Here is a 23,529-nt window from a genome sequence, read left to right on the forward strand (position 1 = left end):
CCCCCCCCCCCCTGGGTCCTTTGATCCCGCCGGTCTTCCTGCTCCCCTCGCGCCGCGCCCCCCCTGTCCGCTCCCCGATCCAGAGACGGACGACAACTCCACACCAGGCTTCAAGCACCCCTCTTGTCGCGACGCTACTGCTACCGCTGCTCAAGCAACTACTGCTGGCTGCTGGCTTGCTGCGTGTTGCTGCATCTTCGCTCTTCCCTCTTCCCTTCCATCCACACCCCCCCCCTCCTCTCCCCAATTTCCCCTTCCTTGTTGATCATGCTATTCAAAGTAGCATACACTCTGCCTTGTCAATTCCCTCGGAAGTGTTGAAACTGGTGCCGTAACTGGGAAAAGGTCCAAAGCGAGCTTTCCCGTCGTCGACTGTCCATCGTGCTAAAGTAAGAAAGTGGCTCGTGGTGGTTAATTTCGCGTCTCTCCCGAGGCTGCTGCTGCTCTCCCCTTCCCGCCCGCGTCGGTCTCGTCCCTCCGATCTCCAATTCCTCAATCTCTCGAGCCGCAGACTCTCTTCCCCCCCCCCTCCCTCTTCAACCCATTACCCACCTGGGTAGCCATTACTCGTGGGAAGAGGCCAAGGTCTAAGAGTCAATTCTGCAGTGCAGATATTTCCCCCCCCTTCTTGCTGCGATCCATCAATATTACCAGGGGTTCGCAAGAAATCAAAAAAGAAAAAAAAAAGAAAGAAAATTCAAAATCCACAACAAGCAGCAGCTTATGCGTTTCTTTGACAAACGCGAGTATTGACTAGCTTCCTCTTCTTTATTTTCGCCGACGTCGCTTTGCACTAATATTCTGCTGCTTCTAATCGACCTGGTGTCCTTTATACCAACATCTTTCTGCTTTTGTCGGTGACCCAGTTACCCTGTCAGTTGTTTCCCTAAACCATTCATCCCTTATCGGTGGTTCGAATGGGACCTCCGATGACTGAGACTGACTCGAGAGACAACAGCTCAGCTGCCCGACCGGAACCCTTTAGCTCCGGATTGATCGGTCACTGTCTCCCCCCCACAAACAGATAGTAAAAACGAAAAACAACGACGTCCTCTTTTATCTCCCTCTGGAGGGCTTGGACGTGTCGGACTTCAGCTCGCCGATCGCAATTGCTCCATCAGAGCGAACCGAGGTGATCGCTCATCTGCCGTCTCGCGTCTGCCTGAAGAGGCTGTCCCGGACCGCAAACGCAGCAGTCCTCATCTCAAAGGCTCTGCTGCGTCTTCAATAAACGAAGGTATGTGACGTGCTGCCCTACACTGTTGGCCGAGATTCCACATTGGTCTGCCCCTCCCCCGTGGCTGCTCCTGTCCACATTCCTCCCCCTCCAGCTCCGTCATTCCGATATATGCGCCGCAACTCCGCTGTCAGCGTCGGCGCGACAGTCGCCGCGATGGAGCGTCACACAGCGCAATCCGTGTAGTGCTAACGGCTCAGCAGCTAGCCTCCTCTTCGGTCCTGACAGCTTCTTTCGGCTATGAACGACTCCCAATCGCAGTCCTTGCCGCTCACCACCCATGCATCCCCAGCCTTGACACCCGCAGCGCCGTCCGAGCAGGACAACAACCGCTCTCCCGTTTACCCCGACCTACTGGGTGCTCCGCCCGTCCCGCCGCCGAGGACGTCGTCAACCCACCGCGGTCACCATGGTTCCAGTGCAAAACCCTCCTCATCCTCCGCCGAAAAGTCCTCGAGTTCTCGTCACGGAAAGAACAAAGCCGATGACCGGAGTGCAAGCCACCGTGAGAGGAAGGGGGAGGACAGCCAATTTCGCCCGGTGAACATGCCCGAGGAATACCCGCAGGGTCCGAGCTCCCACGCGCCGGGGGCACTGTCTTCGGAGGATAACATGGAAGGTTATGCAGGCCAGGGCGAGCTACAGAAGGAGTCCAGCGCAGTACTCAATCAGGTCCTGGTGAGTGATCCGTCTGTGGACATCGAACGGGAGCAGGTCCGGCAGGCCGGCTCGTCGGTATCCCCATCGACGGAGAGCGCTCCAGCATCCGGGTTGGGCTTGGTAGGAAGCGATGGTGTGGATGATGGAGGTCGAGGTGGACTACGAAGCCGGCACGACTACTCGGATCATGCTGTCAAGCGCAAGGAGACGACGTTTGGCCAGTACATTCTTGGGCAGACGCTGGGTGAGGGCGAGTTTGGCAAAGTGAAATTGGGGTGGAAGAGAGACGGCACCATACAGGTAGCCATCAAGCTCATCCGCAGGGAGTCTCTTGGGTCAAATCCTAGCCGGTTACCCAAGATCTACCGCGAAATCTCAATTTTGCGCGACCTCGCTCACCCGAACATCGTTCGGCTCCACGAGATGGTCGAGACGGACCGTCACATCGGTATTATCATGGAGTACGCCTCTGGGGGTGAGCTCTTTGACCATATTCTGAACAATCGGTACCTCAAGGACAATGCCGCTCGTCGCCTGTTTGCGCAACTCGTTTCGGGTGTGGGGTATCTTCACAAGAAGGGTATTGTCCATCGTGACTTGAAACTGGAGAACCTGTTGCTGGACCGGAATCGCAACATCATTATCACCGATTTTGGCTTTGCGAATACGTTCGACCCCATGGACGAATTGGGTGATGAGATCGAATATAACCTGACGAACAAGGAATTCGTTAAGCGGATGCGCTTGGACAGGCCCAATGCCAAGGGTTTGAGGCGAGGTGATCTGATGCAGACCAGTTGTGGAAGTCCTTGTTATGCCGCGCCAGAGCTCGTGGTCAGCGACTCGCTATACACTGGGCGCAAGGTCGATGTGTGGAGCTGTGGTGTGATTTTGGTGAGTGACCCTCTCGTATCATAGTCATTGCACCGCGCTAATTGATTCATAGTATGCTATGCTCGCGGGATATTTGCCCTTCGATGATGACCCGGCGAACCCGGACGGTGATAACATCAACTTGTTGTACAAGTACATTGTCACTACCCCTCTTACATTCCCGGAATATGTGACCCCCCACGCTCGCGATCTTCTGCGGCGGATATTGGTGCCTGATCCTCGGAAGCGTGCAGACCTGTTTGAGGTGGCCCGGCACAGCTGGCTCAGCGAGTACTCGCATATTGTTTCCCACATCACGAGCAGCACGACCAAGGTTGCGGACATTGCCACAACCACCGTCACTCAGGGTATGGATCTCGCCAGGAATCCTGCAGGCTCTGTCACTAACCCGGTGTCTCGGGCAGAACCGCACAAGGAAGTGCCGTCGCTGGCACGCAGCGCATCCGTTCGGGAGCCTCCGAAGACATACAACAATAGCCCTGTTCCCTCGGTGGGAGGACTGATCCACCATGCAGGAGACATTTCCCAAGAGCAGGCCGCCGAACGGTCCAAGACTCCTCGAGACACCAAACGACGAACCGTGCAGGTCGAATATGTTGCACCTCAGTCTCAAACTGCGCGGGGCGAGGTCCCCCCTACCGGAGTGGATGCAGGTATCGCGGAGCCAGCTGGGCCGTCGGAGCCTCGACCGACGAGAGCCAGGTCAAATAGTCGGCCCATCGTGCCTAATATGCCTTCGGGCACCCTGGCCCGTGATATGTCTGGCGCGTCCAACGTGCGGACTGGAGAGCCAAAGGCAGCCGCTGGCCCGGCGCCGGCACCTGCTCCTGGGCACTTGCCTCGCTCAACGTCCGATACTTCTGCACTCACTGGGACGGCACCAACATCTGCGACCCATGCCACCCGCCCCACTACCGGCGGCTCCATGGCCTCGTTCAACGCCGGTCGTTTGCCATCACGAGGCTCTTATGGACAGCCGGTTGCGCCAACTGTGGCCGCTACGAACGCCCAGGGTCGGCTCGCACAGCCAAAGAGCAAGCAATACGTTATCTCCGCCCCTCTCCAGCAAGATTCGTCGTCCCAACAGTCCATTGGTCAACCAAGTACACAGCAACTACCGGCCAAGTTCAACACGACACCCCGACAAGAACCCCCGAAGGGCCACAAGCGATCCAACACGGTATCAAGCATTGGCGAGAAGCTGTTTGGCCGCTCTGGTTCCATTTTCGGAGGGCGGGGAGGACAGGGTAGCGGTCCTCGACAGAAGAATGGCAAGCGTTATCCGCCTACGAGTATGAAGGAACCATACGGTGGGGATGACACCCGGATGTCGATGGATTCGCGACGCTCCATGCAATATGGATATAACCGCAAGACTAGTGAATCTGGCACGGAAGGCCGGCCTCGAAGGTTCTCATTCCTACCGCCATCATTCTCCCTGAAAGGATTCTCTTCCAGCAGATCGCAAACTCCTGATGAAGAGTCGCAAACAGACCGTTCGACGGAAAACCGGGTCGAACCACGTCCGTCGACCAGCGCAATGCAGGCGCGTTCGCGCGCTGCAAGCTATGGGACACAGGATGCCATCGGAGCGGCGCCTGAGGGTGCTCCGGGAGACGAAATCCTGACCCAGGACGAACCCATCAACTACCAGGCCCGGATTGACCAACAATTTGCCGTACTACACTCGAACCAGTCTGGAATATACCAGCCGACCTCTTACAGCGCGACCTCGGCCGAGCAAGTGTATCAGAATGAGAACGATCATTATTATCGCAACCAGTACGCCAACCACTCGGCACCCAACCACTACGAGGAATACTCCGCCCCGTACGATAAGACGCCACGGCCGTCAATGCAGGCTGGTCGACCTGGGCGAGGGACTGGCGTCTTACCCAAGAACCACCGGAAGTTCGCAGACGCCTACGAGTACGAACGCGACTTGGCGCACCGGCCTGGCAGCTCTGGCGCCGCCAGAAAAGTAATGGATTTCTTCCGTCGGCGAGCCAAGTCGAGAGCCGGCGATGACCGATAGGCTGGCATTCTTGGTCTTGGAGCTCATCTACTAATATCTTGTCACAATACAACACACTGAACGCGACATAGCCGGTCAGTGTAGAATTGGTTACCGCGGTCGAACAATGACGAATGACAAGCAGTCCCCGTCTCATTACCTGCTTGCGATTCGGGAATTGAACGTATGGCAATGCCCAGGAAGGCGACGCAGGTGCTCTGGCATTCGCCGCAGACCCAGGATCCTCTCGAAGTGAGGACGGGTTCGACGGAATGACGGGTCTCGATTGGAGCCTCTTGTTTGAGGTGGCATTTGAGGCGACCAGCTCTTGGAAATCGGCATTGAAGAGCAAAATGGTTAATTGGATACCCCCGTGATACCCACGCAAAATTCGTCCCTTCTGTTGCTTGCAGCTATCGAATTGTCCTCGCATTGTACCAGCAACCGTTTGTTCCCGCATACATATCCCTATCTCGCATTCGAATTTCCCCTGTTTTCCATAAAGCCTTATTTCCTTTGTTCAAATTCTCGTTTTCCTTTCCCTGTCACTATAGTACTGATTGTAAATTGATTTTTTTCTGACTCCCCCATTGATTATTGCGCATTTTTTATTCTCTACATTACTTCTTCTCGGACGTGGTGTCCTTGGTGTGCTACGGCTATTTACATTCCTATTGATCAGGATTATTTTGTGGTTAATTTAATACGTTTCTTGTGATCACACAACCCGGCCTCTGTCGATTTTGATGTGGTATTTGTTTTGAACCGGTGGTGAGGATGACTTGGTTGGAGCATTACCAGTGCATTGAGCGCATGTCGATTACCCTAGCATCTATTTCCATAACATCATGCCCTTGGGGGCCACAATTCAGAGTATAGTGTGATCCACAACCCTTGATTGATAGTAATTGGGGCTTTGCAGAATCCCTGTCTAGCGTGAGCGGATACCCCATCTATTTGCCCGCATCTATTGATAGTAGCCGTAGCTGCAGCCAACTTCAGCCCATCGAAGAAGTAGAAAGAAAGAAACGGAGTCGTGGCTTAGACGTATCCTTGTCTTGTCCTCTACCCCTCTTTTCATCCCCACTATCTCAACATCTACAGATGACCCTCTCAGCTGAGGCTGTACCTGAAACCAACTAACTAGATAGACCCAGCGATAACGATGATCATGCAGCCAGTGGCCCGTCTTATTTGCATGTGGTCTGTGAGTGAGTGAGTGAGTACAGTAAGTCGACTGCCGTCTCTGTTCTTGAACTATATCTGAAACAACCGCTGTGCTTACTTTGCATGATCGCTTAGTCCATCTGGGACCGGGTCATGCTGTTAGTTTTAGTTTAGTACTTTGCGGCATTTATCTACTTGCTTCATACCCTGGCTGAACTGTCGAGCACTAGCTGCTAGTACTGAGTAGATCAGATTTTAGGGAAAATGGATAGTTGATAGGGGAGAATTACAATAAATTTTGGACCCCAACGTGGTGGTCGTTTCGTTGGGATGGATGCATCGTGTATGTTAGTGTGGTTGGTGTGGATAGTGATGAGGGTGTGTGTTGTGTATGTGTGAATGATGTGATGTGATATTTGTCGTTCAGTCAGCCTTGCGAGTGAGTAACTAGCTAACTAACTAACTAACCCCCACGGCAGTTATGTATCTATCTACTTAGTTACTGATTGCTCACAAGACACGTTACCATTTCCAGGCGTTAGGCTAGACGCGATGTATGATAGATGATATGTGACCTGGAATAGCACAATGAGATAAGCCATGCATCTATCTATCTACTAAAAGCCCATCGGCAAGAGTTCGGAAAGAATAAAATAAAATAGAAGTGAATAAATAACCAATGGACATGAAAACAGAATAATACACACTCAGTAGTCAGTTCGTGGTGATGATATTATTATATATATTCAAAAAGAAAAAAAGGAAATGACAAGAGTGGGATTCGAACCCACGCCATCTTACGATGATCAGGAAGCTTTGAATGAAGCTGGGGTATTAAGGTGGACCTTAACCTGACGCCTTGGACCAACTCGGCCATCTTGCCTTGTTCATGTAATATCCTCGGATTTAATGTATTATTAGTGGATCGGAGAATAAACTGGGGCAGACCCTTACCATCATTGACTTGTCAACCCTCCGGTTTCGATAGTCCAGACTAGTCTGCTGGATAGTACAGCCCGAGTTGCGTGATTCGCGCTAGTTTCACATTAGGATCCACTGCGATTGTATCATCTCTTGGGGTCGGGGTCGGATGTTCAATCGGTGTTTCGGACTAGTAGTTTACTACCAACTTGACATCCCGTCTGTGAAATATTTATGTTCATGATGTTAGTTGGAGCGCGATGGTCGCAAGCATGATGGTCAGCAACATTAGCTCATACTAGTCAATAAGTAGCATCTGTCTGGTTTCATCGCTGCCATGCAAGCGACGGCTGTTAGTTAACTAGCAGTGCCCTGTAGTGGTTTCAATATAGCCGAAGTCTCGCAGATCCAGGGTGTGATTGGTGCAAAGAGCCGAGATGTTCTACCGGGATAGGATCAGACGCACCATCTACTGTCAGGTGAGCTTGTTAGTATATCGCTAGTTTAAGGCTGTGTAGTACGGAGTATAAGAAATTCTAATTATACTTCAATAGCTAATTATCTACTCTGAACAGCCTGATTGAATGGCGCTAAACGTTACGCCTACCAGGTTCATTCCTTCGCAACGGCTTCGGATGCGGCTCAAGTAGGGCTCGACGAAGCTTCGTATATGTATGAGCGGCCATGTGAATTTTGTACAGCTGAGTGATGTGATATCTGCGGTCACTGCATTCTGTAGTGATACACTTCCTCTCTATTTCTTCTTACTGCTTCACCGTGTTAAGATAGCATTCATTTCGTCTTCAGTTCGTATTCACAGTATTGTATACAGATTCACATAGTGTGGTCCGGATTCGCGACTAATCGCTGCTCGGTCCTGTAGTATATAAACAGCCATTTTCCTCTCGCCTCTCGTGCTTTTTCCCCCTATTATCTCTCTTGTCTCCTTAGGAAATCATCCTCTGCTCAATAAAGTCTATCTACCAGTATCTTCACTCGATTCGTTGGGCCATCTGGCTAGAAGAGTACAACGAATGGCTGACATCTCTTCTTAAATATGATATATGACTATACCATATACAATACATTGCTCATAATATTAAGCCACTGGCTTTGCTCTACTATGGCGTTACCCCCCACCAGCGAATGCCTGGAGTAATCGGTACTACCTTGATCCAACCCCAAGAGGGTCTTATACATAACTAAAGTATTCGCATGTCCGAAAGAGACACTTCAAACCAAGACAACGGAGGGACAGGTGTTTGAGCCAACAAAAACAACGAAATATGCTAACAAACGCCAAGAAAAGTATGTAATCTTCCTGCTTGGAGCTGGTGAGACGGCCCGCCAAGAGTGCATATGCTGACGTTTGCTCCAGCACTAGGAAATGGCGTTATGCCGCTTATCTTATTTCTCCACGTATGCCTTTGCCAATAAGACATCGAAACTTGCTAGATGACCGTGCTGGCTGTTATGCTGTAATTAAGGCTATCGCTGCGTCGGCACCCCTCATATAATATCTGGTCGGCGATACTATCAATAAAGCTGAAAGAAACACCAGAATGGCTGAACAGCGTGATTCTTCTCCGTCCTATAGTCGGTTTCACAACAGCAAAACATATGGGCCAAGCTACCAAATCGACCCTTTTCTAGGAGCCCATATCTCCAGGTATCGGCTGACGGGCTGAAATGAATACTTGTTTATGATACCTACCTATCATGATATGGCGAGCTCGGGTTACAAACGGGAGCGAAGACCAGACAGGTCTGTTCGGTCAGTTTCCAGGTATTACTTGGATGGACTCGGTCTTTCGAAGTATTACTTTGTTGCCAGGGTACATACTAGCAGCATTGGCCGACTGCCGTTTGTGGCTGCAAAGCTTATGTGGAATATCTTGATATACATACCCCAGAGCGCAAGGTGAAGAACTTCCTCAAGTGGCACAGATAATTATCCTTTGGGACTTGGGGAAGAGGACTATGGCGAGATCGTCAAAGTTACGGGCTGCTCGGATCAAATTAATACCATTTTTAATCAACACTCATCAAACCACTTGCAAACTTTGACAGCTGACGAAAGAATACACATTTGGCTCCGAAGTCATTCTATGCATAGAATGAACGACATTTAAAGCAAAACAAGAATCTGGAATGCTACAGTCGCACCCACAGACGACGCTATTACTCCACGAATGAAGACGGCAATGAGGAAGAAGGCACCTTATCAAGAAACTTAGTAGTAACCTTACTACACGGCACATGATCACAACCATCAGACTCTCCCAGCTCCTTATCCGCCCGTTTCCTACTGATTTACCAAGTACCCTTCTTGAACTCCAACTTCCAATATTCCTCTTCTTCCCTCATTTCATGTATGGCCAGTCATACCTGGAATGAAGCGATGCGGAACGCTGTAGCCGCCACACTAACCACCACAACAAGATTATAGAGCCTATCGGGGAACAATGGGCGAAGCCACTCGCTTCTGTGTATTCTAGTAATAATATCAGATGATATGCAAAGATAGTTCTGCATCTTCGGTTAGTGGGGTTGCTATTAACCTCTATCAACCATGGTCTTGATTAAATCTCTAGGCATCATGGCATCCCCGCTCCGATCTGGATCATATATCATACTATTACCACTAGTACCAAAGCAATAAATGAAACTCCCTTCCCATACTCTACTAGCAACTAAATAACCATAAGCTACTTACCCTAACATACGTACAACACCGACAAATTCCTTCCCACCACTAACTCAACCCACAACCACCTTATCTAGAACCGACTATATTACATGTATACAACACTAAAGTTACACACCTTCCTACGTTTAGGCTCATATAGCATAAACTCAGGCTGAAATATCATCTCAAGGCAAGATGGCCGAGTTGGTCCAAGGCGTCAGGTTAAGGTCCACCTTAATACCCAGCTTTACAGCTTCCTGATCATCGTAAGATGGCGTGGGTTCGAATCCCACTCTTGTCATTTCCTTTTTTGCACTTTCCCACACCGATCGATATGATATGTCTTATTGTTGACGTGGGGGGAGATGGCGTGGCTGTTAATCCTTTCTACATTTGCCATTGTCATCATCATTTTTATTTTTTCCTTTTTGCCAAACAAAAACACTCTTTCTCGCCAGCCAGCCACGGACATAAACCTTAACATGAGCGTAAGCATAACCATAAGTAAGCATAAGCGTTACCCTCCCCCACCACACCACACCATCATCCAGTCCAAAACGACAATAATACTAGAAAAGAAACCTACTTATTTCTTATGTCATATCATCCCATCAATAGTTAACTAGCTGCCTTCACCGACCGGAAATTCTCTACAGGAGGAAAGCAAACGAATCAAGAAGAATCAGGAAGAAAAGCAAGTAATTGATGATCATCTCGGTGAAACACCGTCCGTCCATCCATCCATTTGTCCATCATCCTGCATAATGACAATCAAATCCGAGGGGAAGGGGAGGGTCGTAGCTCGGATAAAAGGGTTATTTACTCCGTAGTATAGTCTCGTAAACATAAGCTCTTCCAATCATGGAGTACTACCCCCAAGGTAGACTGGAATATCCAAGTATGTCAGTAGTATGTGTCATGGACAGCCAAGTCCGGTGTGCAGACATACGCGGACATGCATATCCGGATGCATTTGTTTCTGTAATGTGTATGTAGTATGTATGTAGGTGTGGGCTCGGTTAGAGAAGGAAGGGGGGTGGTCAGTGGGATGATAAGGAGGACATTGAAGGTGTGTATCACCATTAGGATTATGATATAACTCGTTATCAATATTACTATAGCAGATGGGTATTATGCTTACATGGGTGCGTGCGTAAGTTTACTCGATTTGGTAATAGGAATATAGCATTGGTGGAATCATCGTATAGATAGATGAACAAACCAAGGAAAAAAAGAAGGTCAGTAACAATAAATAATGAATTATCCTACTTCATAGCAAGAGGTGTGGGAGTTGGGCTGAGTTGGGTGCAGCAGCCCGCGGATGTACGTATCTCAGCATCCGGAGAGGCAAGTTGCAGTTCTGTGCAGACCCCGTGACCAGCACATCCATACTGCAAGTTGTCACCGGGGCTGGGGCTGGGGCTGGGGCTAGATCTGAGATCGCGCCGTTCTGGTCTGGTCTGGTCTAGATAGCATATCTGCTAGCTGCCATGGCCACTAGTTATCTCTGGAACCCTGTCGGGCCCTTTTACTCCGACGCATGGACGGAGTACGCCGTACGGTGTGCAGCCATGTTTAATTTAACTAATTACAGGACTACTACTAGGTTCAGGGTTCAGCTGCTCCTAATGTTTACTTTTTCCCCCCCCCCTTCTTATCTTACACCGTAGACTACAAGGCAAATCATTCAAGGGGTCACGCTGGCTTGGCAGGTCCAAAAAGGGTTGATCGGCAGAATCTATCATTGCTTGGCTGTGCAACAGGAACTACGGTTTATCTGATGGCACAATGCTTGGCACATATCAATGGACCCTTGGCAGTTATTCAGGATTGTCTGGGCAGCGCGGCCCAGGCAAGGAGTATGGTATCATTGTGATTGTGCAAGAGGCTATGAACATGAGATGTAGACTTGGCGTAGAGTAATATTGGTAAAAGCAAAAGCAATGAATCTTGCAACCCCCCAAAAAAAGAAAACATCGGGCCCCGCACTTCGTTTCCCCCGAATGGTCGCTCGTCCAATAACGTCAGATATTCATGACAAGAACTAGTAGTGATCTTCCTTCGGTCTGCGGGGTGAGACTTTGGTTCCCGTCAGACGATGAGGTGCGAGGCAAGGAAATCGTGTCCAGCGCGATTCGTCGAATTGAAACTGCTTCTATTGCCAGAAGCTTAGTTGCTGGGCGAAGCGGCGTCGCGAGTGTCGACACCCAGGTAGAGGAAGCCGCTGGGGAGACGACTGAATCCAGGGCGCTGGGTGGTTCCGCTGGCCGTAGAGGACTGGCTGCTGGAGCGCTCACGAACCTGTGTCGAGGCAGAGAGAGGAGCCGTCTCGGTAGGGGCCAGGACAAGGAACTTGGAGGTGGGGGTGTAGGAGTACATGGTGTTTGATGGATGAGTCGGACAAGGAGTCTTTGGAAGTAGATGAAATGGTAGTCTTGAAGTGACTTGGAATCAAGTAGAGAGAGAGCTTTTCTTGCAGAGTTGCTTGGAAGAAAGAGGATGGATGAGCACTTCATCGGCTGGAATCGGCCACCCTTATATAGCTATGGCAGAGCTCAGCCAAGCCATTATCGCAGGGAAGAGGGGTTGACCGGAGATGGTGTCGATCAGGCGAGCTACCGATTCTAGCCCAGCTGCAGAAAGCAGATAAGTGGAGGGACAAGCAGTGGCTTGCCTATTCCTCATACCCGACGGTGGACCGGGGACACGCTGTAATTCACATGCCTGCGAAACGGACTATCACAAAGGAGGGGCTGAGAACGTCATCCTTGAAAATCCCCCCTTCCTTTGCATATCTTGGCTCTGGCAATAGTCATACCCGAGCAAGATGCGGTGGACGATCTGGTTGGGCGAGCTGGGCCTGGGGGTCCCCGACACAAGCATCAGGACCGCCACGACTCCGAACCCAGCCTCGGATGATCAGCAACCAAGAGCCGTGGCCAAGGCACTATTGATTGAGACCGAACCGTCCCGTGACGAGCTCTGAGGAACGTGGAAGAAAAGAGGCGATAAGAGGCAACGTCAGGAACATAGTGAGTTTTGGTCCATTCTTGGGGAGGAAAATGAAGCGGGACTGCCAAGTCGTCGCCGCATTCTTTTTTTTTCTATTCTTTCCCCGTGGATTTCTGGTTATGTTCCCCAGGCCACATGACCACCCCCCGGAATTCCGTGGTTGTTTCCCGCAGCTGCAACTTCTTGCTTCCCCTCGGAGATCGCCTTTTAGAATTCCCTTCCTCGGGAAATCTTGACCTGGGCAGCCACATCTGCTTCTCATTTGAAATGATCTGAATCATTCCCCCCTTGCCTGGAAGAAGCCAAAGAAGCCGCTAGAAAACAGCATTGCTCGTGGAGAAGACTAGACCACGGAGTTGAAGTCGGAAGCTTCAGGGAACGGGAAGCTGGGAACACCCGACGGGCGGAGATGGTGGTCCGGGGGAGGGTTCCATGGTAAAGGGTTGAAGTGAAAGGACTGACTAGTGGATAATTTAATGCGACTAGTAGGTCCTCTCCCTGGAATAAAAACGAGGCGTGAGAACGAGACGAAGGGAGTCTCTGAAGGGGAAAAAAAATCAAAGGAAGTATGAAGCCAAGCAAGCAAAGCGGCTCAAACGAGCCCGGGATCACGTGGCTGACATGAGCTGCGCGCAAGAATCAACCACAGCGACTAGAAAACCAAGCCCCCTTCAGGAACAGGCCAAAACCCAGGTTCAGGCCAGGAACCATCGCGCGTCGGTCCCATCACCGGCGCCGTTCCCCCTCCCGGGAGCCAACGGCGGCTAAAAGATGGCCGTGCCCGCTGGTCGAAACCTGTCGACTGTCGCCGTTTTAGCGCCTTCGGGCCCTGCGCCGTATCGCCCTGAGTGGCGCGGCCACTCAGCGGCTGAAAGGTCTCAGTGAAACATGCAGAGGCCCATGGAAAAAGCGCCGCAAGTGCTGTGCCGACCTTGCGAACTCCATGTTCTCGCTGCCTCAGCCCGATATTTCCCATTCAGCCTAGCTGCTGGTCGTTGATCATGGAAAATCGATAGGCGGAGACGGTCTGGCTGGCACTGCCGATTTACTCCAGTAAGCCTCGGCCATGGTAGACAGACCTAGCTCACTATCACACCAACGCCCGTAATCCCCCAGTCCCATGGGGGACTAAGCTAAGCACCGCTCGGTTGCTGGCTCGCGCTGATGTCGCATAACTTCTGGCCCCCGAGCTATTCCCAACAACTGGAGCCAAGAGGAGGGAAAGGCAGTCAGGCTCTGTGTTCAGGCTTTGTGGATGTCACTGATATCACCAACTGCGTCAAGGTTCTGGGGCTCAGACATTGGTCACTGTCAGAGCTATGACCCAACGTGCCTGTGACGGCACAGCAGTTCTTGCATGTTCATCTCTTTAGTTTCCGCATGTCGGCTCCGGGACTCTGACACACCTTGTTGATCCCAGCGACCCGCAGCAGGATGATGTTTGACGTGGGAAAGGATGCGCTTTTGGGAACTGCGGCGACCCCTGACAGGAGCAGGTGGCTCATGGATCAACTAATCCTGCGCAGCCTTCTCCAGCCAAACAGCGCCAGGTGCCAAACGGTCAGACCAAGCTGGTGGGGGTGATTCCCCGAACTCTGATATCGGCGCGATCATATTGGACTGCCCGTGGCCATGCCAATCCTGGTTCCTCCACTCCCGTTCAATCCGGTGTCGAGGACACATGATAGCGAGAGAACAGTCGCCAGATGTGCGCCTTGATGAGTGGATCTGGTCCTCTCTGGTCTTGCATTCGTCAGATGCTCTGGTCCGGGAATCATTCTAGACTGCAGCATGACCCCCTTCGCAGTCGAACTACTGTTGGTCGTCTGCGGGGACTGATTTGATAATTGAATTGTTGGGTTTGCGCCTGCATATCCTGACGGGTCTTTCCCTGCCGCAGGAAGGACATGTAGATGTGAAGATGATGTCAACCTTCCCATGATGCAGCAGCGGAAGTCTAAAGCGTTCCTTTACCCCCCCACCATCCTCAAGGAGCTCACATCACTTTCAGCCGATGCATGACCATGCTAGTCAGATACACGTTCATTTTCCTATTTTGGAAAAGATGCCTTCCCAGGCTGATCCCAGATGGGGGTGCTCTCAGGCTTTCTGATTCGCATAGCCGCCAGTCCACTGGGAGGGAGGGGGAGCATCATGGGGAAAGCCAAAGGCATTGAGGTGCAGATGCAGACTGAATCATATGTTGGGATACTGTTATATTAAAAAATTCACTTGGAAGGATGATTCGAGTGTGATGTAGATCGAATCACCAACGGATTCTCCGGTTCAACGGCTCTATTGGTCCGTGTTGAGGGAGGGCTGAGCCCAAAAAAATGGGAAAAGAGAACCGAGTGCAGGGAAAAGAAAGGAAGAAAAAGCAAGATGCAAGCCGTAGTTAGTTTCCCGTTCCTTGCCTAACCTTCTTCTGACGGTCATCCATCCATTCATTTTTGACACTTTTTGCTGCGATGTGATCACCACAACCCCCCCGAACTTACCACCACTGCCACAACAACACAACAAATGATTTTATTATTTTATTTTTTTATTTAACCGCCATTTAATTTTGCATAGAAAAATTATTTTCATTAAACGTGATTGGCCGGGTTAAGTCACAAACTGGCCCTACGCCAACTGAACAATTGTGGGCGTAGACTGGCGTTGTTGCGGCACAGTCAACCGCAGTCATCTTTATCATTTGGGAATCTGATTCGAGACTCACCACCACCACAACCACACTTACTGCTCCTCCTACGGACGTACCAACGCTTGTTACCACCACCACTACCGGTCAGTAGTCCAGGAGACTGCATTCTCAATTATTTAAAGCCCCCTTCGCACTCCCCCATCGGACAATCAGAACCATCATCAATCCATCAAAGCAATCAAGCAAAGCAAAGCAATCCAGCTAGCTCAGCTCAGCCTGACCACAACTTCTCAAACGTCAATCTCTTCTTACAATCTTCTACTTCCTATTTACTTCTACTCCCGCGCTTTCTAAGTGCTCATCTCTACGAAAACCTTCAAATCCACCAGTTTCAAGTCCCTTCTCCAGTCTTCCTCCCGCCGCCACTATGTGCTCTCAGTACTTCTTCAAGTACGACTGCGGCTGCACTGTCGCTGAGGGTGATGTCGTCTACTGCGCCAAGCGAGGCACCTCCTGCACTGGCGTCAGACAGCAGATCCGCCGCCGAGAGGGCTACAACTGCCCTAACCACGGTGGCTAGATAGTTCCATGCTATGCCCTTTCCCCTTCCTCCTCCGGGGGGGTGGGTGCCACAGGTTAGTGAGTTGCCGAAGATCCACTCGCGCCTAACTTCCAGCCCCAGATCCATCTACAAAAGGGAAGGGATACGTTCGTGAACTAACGGTTTCTGGCCCCAGGGTTGATTGCTACTTTACCTTACTAGCTAGATTGAACGGCATAGTAAGGTAGTAAGCAGGTATGATGAGAGGAAGGAAGGGGAAGAAGAGATCCAGATCTGGGTTGTTTCGATGACAATGATTTTTTTTTTCCACCCATTATCGATATCCGCCCTCGTGTGTGTCTTGTCTGGGGATATTCGCGCGCAGACACAATGAGGGCGGATATTGAGACAAAAGTGACAACCGGATCTGAGATGGGGACGGACGGTTATCTGGCATCTTCTGTTTCTTTTTTCGTCTTTTTTCCCCCTTATTTTCCCTTTTTGAGTTTCAGTTTTCGATTTCATATTTTGGTTCCCTTTGTTCGCGACTAGCCTGTTGAAAATTGCAAAGAAAAAATAAAGTCAGAAAAAAAATCACCAGGGAGGACAATCTGAAGTTTTGAAATGGCATCGCTCGCACCTGATGATTATTCTGTTTGTTTGTCTTTTTGTTCTCATCATCGTTATCATCCTAATCTGTCGTTGTCATTGAGATCATTTCGGTTTTCTTTCTTTTGTTCGCTCCATCATCCTCATCGCCGCACACACCCCAGATTTGCATCATCTGCATAAGTTAGTCAGTTCGTTTAGTTTTTGTTCCCTGCGTTTCATACCACTTCCTTCCCGTTCCTTTCAATCTATTCTTTGATTTGATTTGATTCGATTCGTTTATTATTTTCGGGAGGCACATGTCGATCATCAGGAGGGAACACTAAACCCCATCATGCTTATTATTTCCATCATCATCATCATCCTGTTTTCTTTTCTCGGCGGCATCTTGTCTCTCTCTCTCTTCGATAGTATTTCGCAACTTGGCATTGCGCTGCATTGGGGTGTGTGCTTTGCTCTGCTGTAAAGTGTGGAACTCTGTTGTTGTTGTTGTTGTTGTTGTCGTTTGCTTGTGACTACCAAGTAGTTAGTTAGTTTAGTTAGTTCGCTTGTTGGCTTTATGTGACGCTCATTTTTTTATTCTTCTATATTATTTATTTGAGGTATATTTATATTGGGATCTGAGTAGATTGGTGTGATTTATAGCTACGTAGTAGGTAGTACATCAGCTGATACTTTCCAATCTATCCACTACGGTTAGATAGTAGTACTATATCCTTTAGTATTGGGACTATTTAATTCCTACTACTACATATGATGGTAACGATGATGATGATGTTCACGAGATGTGGATGCCTTGCTGGTGCCACCCTCAATTTTATTATTCTAACTAACTTAACTTACCTACTTGTTAGTAATCTCATACTAAGTTACTATATTAAAGTGTAAGTAGTATGTGGTGCAACTTGATCATATGGTTTGATTTGCACAAGACCATCCTTTTTTCCCCTCATTCAATTTATTTTCACCATCTACATCATTTGGTTTCACATGGGAAAAAGACAGAAGACGATCAATGCGAGGAAAGAGAGAACACACAGACAAAAAGGATTCACACCAGCGCGGCAATTCTGTCGGACCCAAAACCAACTACTGACTCGGAGGGGCCGACTAGACTACTAGTAGATTATGACAAGACCCATCCGGCCCATGGAACCATGGTTGACGGCGCTTAGGTGTGACAAATCCTCCACCACTGCTGCCTTTGTCGCCCTACTTCCTCGTGGCGCGAGTCACCAGGATGGGGAATTCCTCCACATCGATGGTTACGTTTGCCGCGCAAACCATTGTCATTGCTGAGGAAAAATCCCGGAATACTCTCGGAGATACTGGGGAACGATGCGGTTGATTCTCCTTCCTCTTCCATTTTGCACCACAATTTTCATCTACGATTTTCATCATCAGGTGTATAGGGGAAAAAGTCTCGCAGCGATTTTGTGTGTGTGCGTACGCGGAATGCAGATAGGCTCCAATGGGTCCTCCTACCCTACACGAGAGGGGGGGACCAACTAACGAGAAAATTCTCCTCGACCCTGATTAGCACCGCACATCACCGGCTGCATTAGCACCGCATACGCTTTTTATCACCTGATGTCCAACGAGCAAATCAGATGCAGAAAATGGGGCACAGACGCGAGTTGTCCGGTGGCAAGAGATGCTGACTGGTGCCAACGAGTCTCGCCGATGGATGGGGGGTTTCGGAGCCAGTAAGGGTAGGAACTCCGCGCGTATATCGGGGATTCTGAAAATCCAGTGCAACTGGGGCCTGCCAGGCGCTAGGTCGGGGTTGCAGTGTCCAACGACAATGCTTGAAAATTTGAATGCAGTGTAGCTGTGCCCCTCTTTTTCTCCGGCTTCGCTGGCGTAGAAAAGAAGAACACAGCGTCAAAGTGATGGGTGTGTACGGTTTCTGGAGCATTGTTCCGACCACATGAGGAATCAGTGTTGTGTGGCGTACCCCCTTCGCGTCTTCATGTGTTATCGGCTGCTCTGTTTCTGAGAGAAACGCGGGCATACGGCACTTGGATCGGCTGGGGGGTGTAAAATTAACAGGTTGTTAAACCTGGTCAGGCTTCAAGGCAGATACCGGGGGTAAAAGTTAAAAAGTTACAAGAGAGGGGTCATTAGCAAGCCAGGTTTACCTGTTCATCCCTTCTATAGAGGGGAAAGTCCTTTAGTAGGCCAATAGTAGCTGGTACTAGACTCGCCAGTGTTGGGTCCCAGATAGCCTAGCTCAGTCGTGATCGAGCCGCGCCGATGAATAGCACTTGTTGGTCACAGTATTGTTGTACGGCGGTCCCAGAGCGACCCCTGGAGCAGCAGGCCTGCGCTGCCAGTGTACACCGCTTGAGTAATGCTCAGAACAGCGCCGCAGAGCTGTGCCATCACCCTTAGACCGGCGATGGGCGGGAGGGACCTGGGGAACCAGAATGCTGGGACAGTAAACCTAAAGCGGTGTGGGCACTGACTGCGCCGCTTAGGCCAACCAAAACTTGTACCAGGGTCATTTGTAAATCCTAGGAAAGCCAGAATTTAAGTCTGGTCACTGTCAGGCTCCATTGTGACCGTTGGAGGCCAAAAGAAGGCATTGTGGCAGCATTGGATTGTCGTTGGGGCATTGATGGCGGTCACGTTGTCGTGACCTCACGTGACCCGTACCAGCTGCGAGAACCGCCGAAGCGCGACAAAAACAAGCGCCAACTCCGACTCTCCGATTCTCGACGTCACCGACAAGAATGGTCTGGAAAAGCTAATCGGCCTGGTGCTCGCTTTGTTTCAGATTCTCTTTCAGGGTTCTAGAATCAATTTCCGAATCCTTTTTTCTCTCTTTCTCTCTGGCATCACCCACGGATAGAAGGCCGTTTTGCACATGTAATGTCCATAGAAGTTGACTGGGGCGCCGCGACCTCCGGTCCCGACGGAGAGGCTCTGGCCGAGCGCATCCGCTCTTTCATTCATGACAAGTTCCAGCAGGTTGCTCTACCACGCTTTATCCGATCAGTGCAAGTTCATTCTTTCGACTTCGGGACGATTCCGCCTGAGCTCGAGATCAAAGACCTTTGCGAGCCGTTCGCCGACTTCTATGAAGAAGATGAAGATGATGAAGCGTCTGATGTATCCGAGGGGCTTGTCTCCGGGCACGGTTCGCCGTGGCATGGGACTCATCCAGAGCTCAATGAATCCTCTTTCCGCGACGACAATGCGATAAATCAATCGCTGCGTGATCCGTTCACCGAAGGCTTTCAACCCTCGGCCTTGCGGTCTCCCATAGCTCTTAGCGACCATCTCAACCCGCATTTCCGCTCCGGCACTCCTGGTATACCCGGAGGTACATCGACCCTAGGCTACCATCTGATGTCACTTGGTGGACTTTCAGGAACGCAGACACCCCTTGCTGCAGTTGCAGGCGGATCCCCGTTCGCAGGCGGATGGAATGATTCTGGGATGATGGGCCCTGGGAATAGGGGGCGTCCACCGCCTCCAATTTTTACTGCCCACCAATCGCGTCCGGAAGCCGACATTGACAGCAGTAATCCGACTTCGCGACCATCAACATCCAGCACGTTACCTTCTCACCCGTCCGGGTCCAATAAGAACAATGGTGATGGAGCAGGCGGTCCTGACCATGGATCACACCCCGAAGAGCATGGGCATTTAGATGACCCTACTTCGGAAGAGCCTCTGCGATTTCCTCGAATGAGAGAGCGCCGGCCCGAGGACTTCCAAGTACTGTGCCATGCCAAATACGCGGGTGATGTGCGGCTGTCATTAACAGCGGAAATTCTTCTGGACTATCCCATGCCCAGTTTCGTTGGACTACCCTTGAAACTAAATGTTACAGGGATCACGTTTGATGGTGTTGCAGTGGTCGCGTACATCCGCAAGCGGGTCCACTTCTGCTTCCTGTCATCCGAAGACGCGGACGCGTTGATTGGGTCTGATCAGCCGGATGTAGGTGCTCAAGCCGAGTATTCACGTTCTGGCGGGGATGCGACCGTCTCTGCAAAGCGGCAAGGTGGACTGCTGCAAGAAATCCGAGTTGAAAGTGAGATTGGCCGGAAAGAAGATGGCAAGCAAGTCCTCAAGAACGTCGGCAAGGTGGAACGGTTTGTGCTCGCACAGGTGCGGCGGATATTCGAGGAGGAGCTCGTCTATCCTAGTTTCTGGACATTCCTGGTCTAGTTGCGCTGTAGATATGGGCCGCGGAAGAACATTGTCAACTCGCATTGGTCTAAACCCGTGAGGATTTAGGGTTTGATCGACTATTTGAGTCCTACCGTGTGCTCCAGACCGCCTCGAGCCCACCGATTTGTCAGAAACAGGCACTAAGACTGCAGTGTTTTATATCCAAATTAGCGCATGCATCTCTCCTCCCTAGCGATTGAAGAATCATGCCTAAACTTCCTTCAGGGGCAATGTAGCCACAAACCTCATCGCCTGCGGGAAAAGCGTTCCTGGCACAAATCCTTCCTGTCAGACCCCACGCGCATCTCTGTCATACCTGCCAATCATCTTAACAACTGACTGCGCTATCGCCACCCCCTTGTTTTCTTGTGACGTAGCCCAGTCAATGGAAGTAATTCTCACTACCACCTTATACCTGGTAGTGGCGGCCAAGCGAAATCCAGGTTCCACATATGGAGACCTGATGACCACCACCCCCTTGAAAAGTACACCAAATTCATAGCTAGCCAATATCTTATGAAGAGAATGAAAGAGACAGCCGAGATTGGCTACAGTCCCAATGCTCCAATCCCTAGTCTAAGACAAATAGTTCCCTGGTCATGCCAAGTTAGCTGACATGAACCCAACCGAACTCTGCAGACCAAACCAAACCTCATGATCCTGTGACAGGCCCACACACCTCGGAACGGCCCCAGGCGGGAAGAGTAGGGCGGGAACCAGTGGATTTTCTTCACGCCCTCGCTTGCTCACTCCATTCATTTATTGTCTCTCTCTTCATCTCTCGTCAGCGGTTCATGCCTTAGTGAGTGGGGGCGTCTGTCAGCCGGTATCTACCTCACTTCTCTCTAGGGTATAGAGCAGGTTAGCTGACTGAATTTGAGGAGAACGTTGAGGGATTAATGGCTTAGCTTGTAGTTATTGTACGATGTGAATAGAGCACTTTTGTTCATCGTAAGGTGGGACTCATCCGATTGCCACGATTACTTCAGTGTGAGGGGCGTGGAAGGGGGAGGTTGTTGCAAATGGCCTTCAGGGCACACTAAATGCTGTTGTTGCTTCTCAAGGAGAGAAGGAAGGGTATGTAACTCTCTTGAAGCGAACAGACTGAAAATTTTGGCTCTGGATCATTGTAATTGAGCGTTGATTGGAGTGTTTGAGGTCTGTGCTTGGTTGTTGTCGTGAGGAAGTTGCGGTGTTGGTCAAAGAAGAATGATGGATTTGCACGCAGGTGCTTGGATGTGATGGTTGATCTCTCTTTCTACATTGGGCTTTGATCTGAGAGCTGATTACTACTGTATTTTTGACATGTTGTGTATGGTATATTGTATCCATGGTGTACTGCTCATCTGTTTACCAAAGGCCTACAATTCGACATGGACAATGGAATTTTTGCTCCATTGTAAGTTGTAACCCAGATAACCCAGATAATCTCAAGTTTTGTAATGACAACTTCTTCCACGAGAATCGCACCAGTATGATTCACTCCACCAATGCGCTCAAATAACAGCTGGTTCATCCGACCACTAGGTGGTCGTTGTCAACATTCCGTCTCATCCAAACCCGAAAGATATGGTAACCGAAATGCACATTTCGCTGTCTTCAAGCTACCCTTTCACAGTCCCGACTGGCCTAGCAGGCTGACGATTGTATTTCCTGCGGCACACCCAAGAGTCGTCTACTGGTCCTTCTTGGGAGCCTCACCCTTCTCACCAGACACCTCGTCACCAAGCTTGTGGTACTCGCGGGTCAGACCCTCACACTGCTTCTTCAGGGTCTCAATGTCACGGTCCTTGGCTGCGAGCTCCTCCTTGAGACGGCCGATTTCACCGATTTCACCGGCCTGCGCAAGACGAGCGGAGTCCTTACCGCCAGCCTTCTTGTCACCCTCGAGAAGTCTGACTCTGTCCTCAAGACGGAGGACATCGAGGATCATGGTGTAAGTCCGGTTAAGGATAAGAGACAGGAAGAGGGTGAATCCACAAAGGTACATGTTGCGCTGCGAGTAGAACTTGCGGGCTTGGACTTCCATACGATCGGTACCGAGAGCGGCGGCTCTGTGGCGAAAGCTAGGTCAGTAATTGTTTCAGTGCAATGCTAAAAAGGGTGTGGACCGTCGGAAGCATACCCCATGGTGCCCCCCTCTTTGCCGAAAGAAGCCAGCTCCAGCTGCACACGGTATACGCGGTTGACGCTATCGATGAAGAGGATAAGGATAAAGATGAATGTGATCTATAGCTCAATAAGTATTTGCAAATGCAGGACAATGCCGAGTTACATACCTTTAATCCATATTGTAATTTAGCTACTATCGGACTTTCCGAAATGAAAGCAAAGAGCTTCCTCTTCACGGTGAATGGAAGAGGGATGATGAGGCCCATGAAGACCGCCATCTCAAACACCAACAGGCAGAAAACCTATTATCATGTTGTAAGCATATGTTGATGCGACACATTATCTGATGGCCCGGGAGTGCGCGGGTCAGGGGCTGCAGGCTGCAGGCTGCAACAATCCCAAATTCCATGCCATTGCGAGGAAAGTTAACAACAAATGGCGGTACGTACAAGGCTGTAGTAGAGAGTCATTTTGCCTGAGATTGTAATTCAGATAATTTTCCGACAGATGCTTCAAGATGCAAGTTTGGCTGGAAATCCAGCTGTGGTTGTGGGGTTTGTTTTGCGTAAGATAAACAAAAGTACACGGTGACACGCAATATGAGTTGAAGAACCCGAAAGGTCGAGCAGGCGTAGAGCGAACAATGCTTGTCGAATAAGTTCTTCTAGCTAGTATACTGGCATGAACAGTGCCAGAACAGAGCAGGAAGGTTAGGCAGTTCAGGAGATGAGGTGGTCTTTTTGCAGTTTCTGGTGAGAGGAAGACGTCATTACCGCCCGGAGCTGTGATTGTGCACGTGACTCTGTCGGCCGCGGCTCAGCCTGCCGTCTACGTCATAGCA

General features: G+C 50.2%; 4 protein-coding genes and 2 non-coding genes across 6 annotated transcripts; 3 read left to right on the forward strand and 3 right to left on the reverse strand.

Moving 5' to 3' along the window:
• Nucleotides 1–1,477: 1,477 nt before the first annotated feature.
• BO85DRAFT_365296 (putative serine/threonine protein kinase (Kin4)) lies at nucleotides 1,478–4,826 on the forward strand (the record flags this gene model as incomplete). Its single annotated transcript, XM_025655735.1, has 2 exons — nucleotides 1,478–2,791; nucleotides 2,844–4,826. The coding sequence occupies 2 exons, from the start codon at nucleotides 1,478–1,480 to the stop codon at nucleotides 4,824–4,826; spliced, it is 3,297 nt and encodes a 1,098-aa protein (XP_025517989.1).
• Nucleotides 4,827–6,738: 1,912 nt separating this feature from the next.
• On the reverse strand, nucleotides 6,739–6,855 carry BO85DRAFT_t92. Its single transcript has one exon. It is a non-coding gene; the product is annotated as a tRNA-Leu (tRNA).
• A 2,916-nt stretch (nucleotides 6,856–9,771) lies between these two features.
• BO85DRAFT_t66 lies at nucleotides 9,772–9,883 on the forward strand. Its single transcript has one exon. It is a non-coding gene; the product is annotated as a tRNA-Leu (tRNA).
• Nucleotides 9,884–11,751: 1,868 nt separating this feature from the next.
• BO85DRAFT_485230 (uncharacterized protein) lies at nucleotides 11,752–11,961 on the reverse strand (the record flags this gene model as incomplete). The annotated part of the gene is made up of 2 exons (XM_025663315.1): nucleotides 11,752–11,832; nucleotides 11,884–11,961. The coding sequence occupies 2 exons, from the start codon at nucleotides 11,959–11,961 to the stop codon at nucleotides 11,752–11,754; spliced, it is 159 nt and encodes a 52-aa protein (XP_025517990.1).
• Nucleotides 11,962–18,835: 6,874 nt separating this feature from the next.
• Nucleotides 18,836–20,662, forward strand: mdm12 (ERMES complex subunit MDM12). The gene has a single exon (XM_025654666.1). It carries the CDS (start codon nucleotides 19,266–19,268, stop codon nucleotides 20,571–20,573), a length of 1,308 nt encoding a protein of 435 aa, XP_025517991.1. The 5' UTR covers nucleotides 18,836–19,265; the 3' UTR covers nucleotides 20,574–20,662.
• A 1,589-nt stretch (nucleotides 20,663–22,251) lies between these two features.
• BO85DRAFT_475570 (putative BAP31 domain protein) lies at nucleotides 22,252–23,423 on the reverse strand (the record flags this gene model as incomplete). Its single annotated transcript, XM_025662738.1, has 4 exons — nucleotides 23,138–23,423; nucleotides 22,856–22,990; nucleotides 22,702–22,805; nucleotides 22,252–22,642 (listed from the first exon to the last, which is right to left on the reverse strand). The coding sequence occupies exons 1-4, from the start codon at nucleotides 23,156–23,158 to the stop codon at nucleotides 22,252–22,254; spliced, it is 651 nt and encodes a 216-aa protein (XP_025517992.1). The 5' UTR covers nucleotides 23,159–23,423.
• Between the last annotated feature and the right edge of the window lie 106 nt (nucleotides 23,424–23,529).

This window comes from Aspergillus piperis, assembly GCF_003184755.1.
Source record: "Aspergillus piperis CBS 112811 unplaced genomic scaffold BO85scaffold_4, whole genome shotgun sequence".
Classification (NCBI taxonomy): domain Eukaryota; kingdom Fungi; phylum Ascomycota; class Eurotiomycetes; order Eurotiales; family Aspergillaceae; genus Aspergillus; species Aspergillus piperis.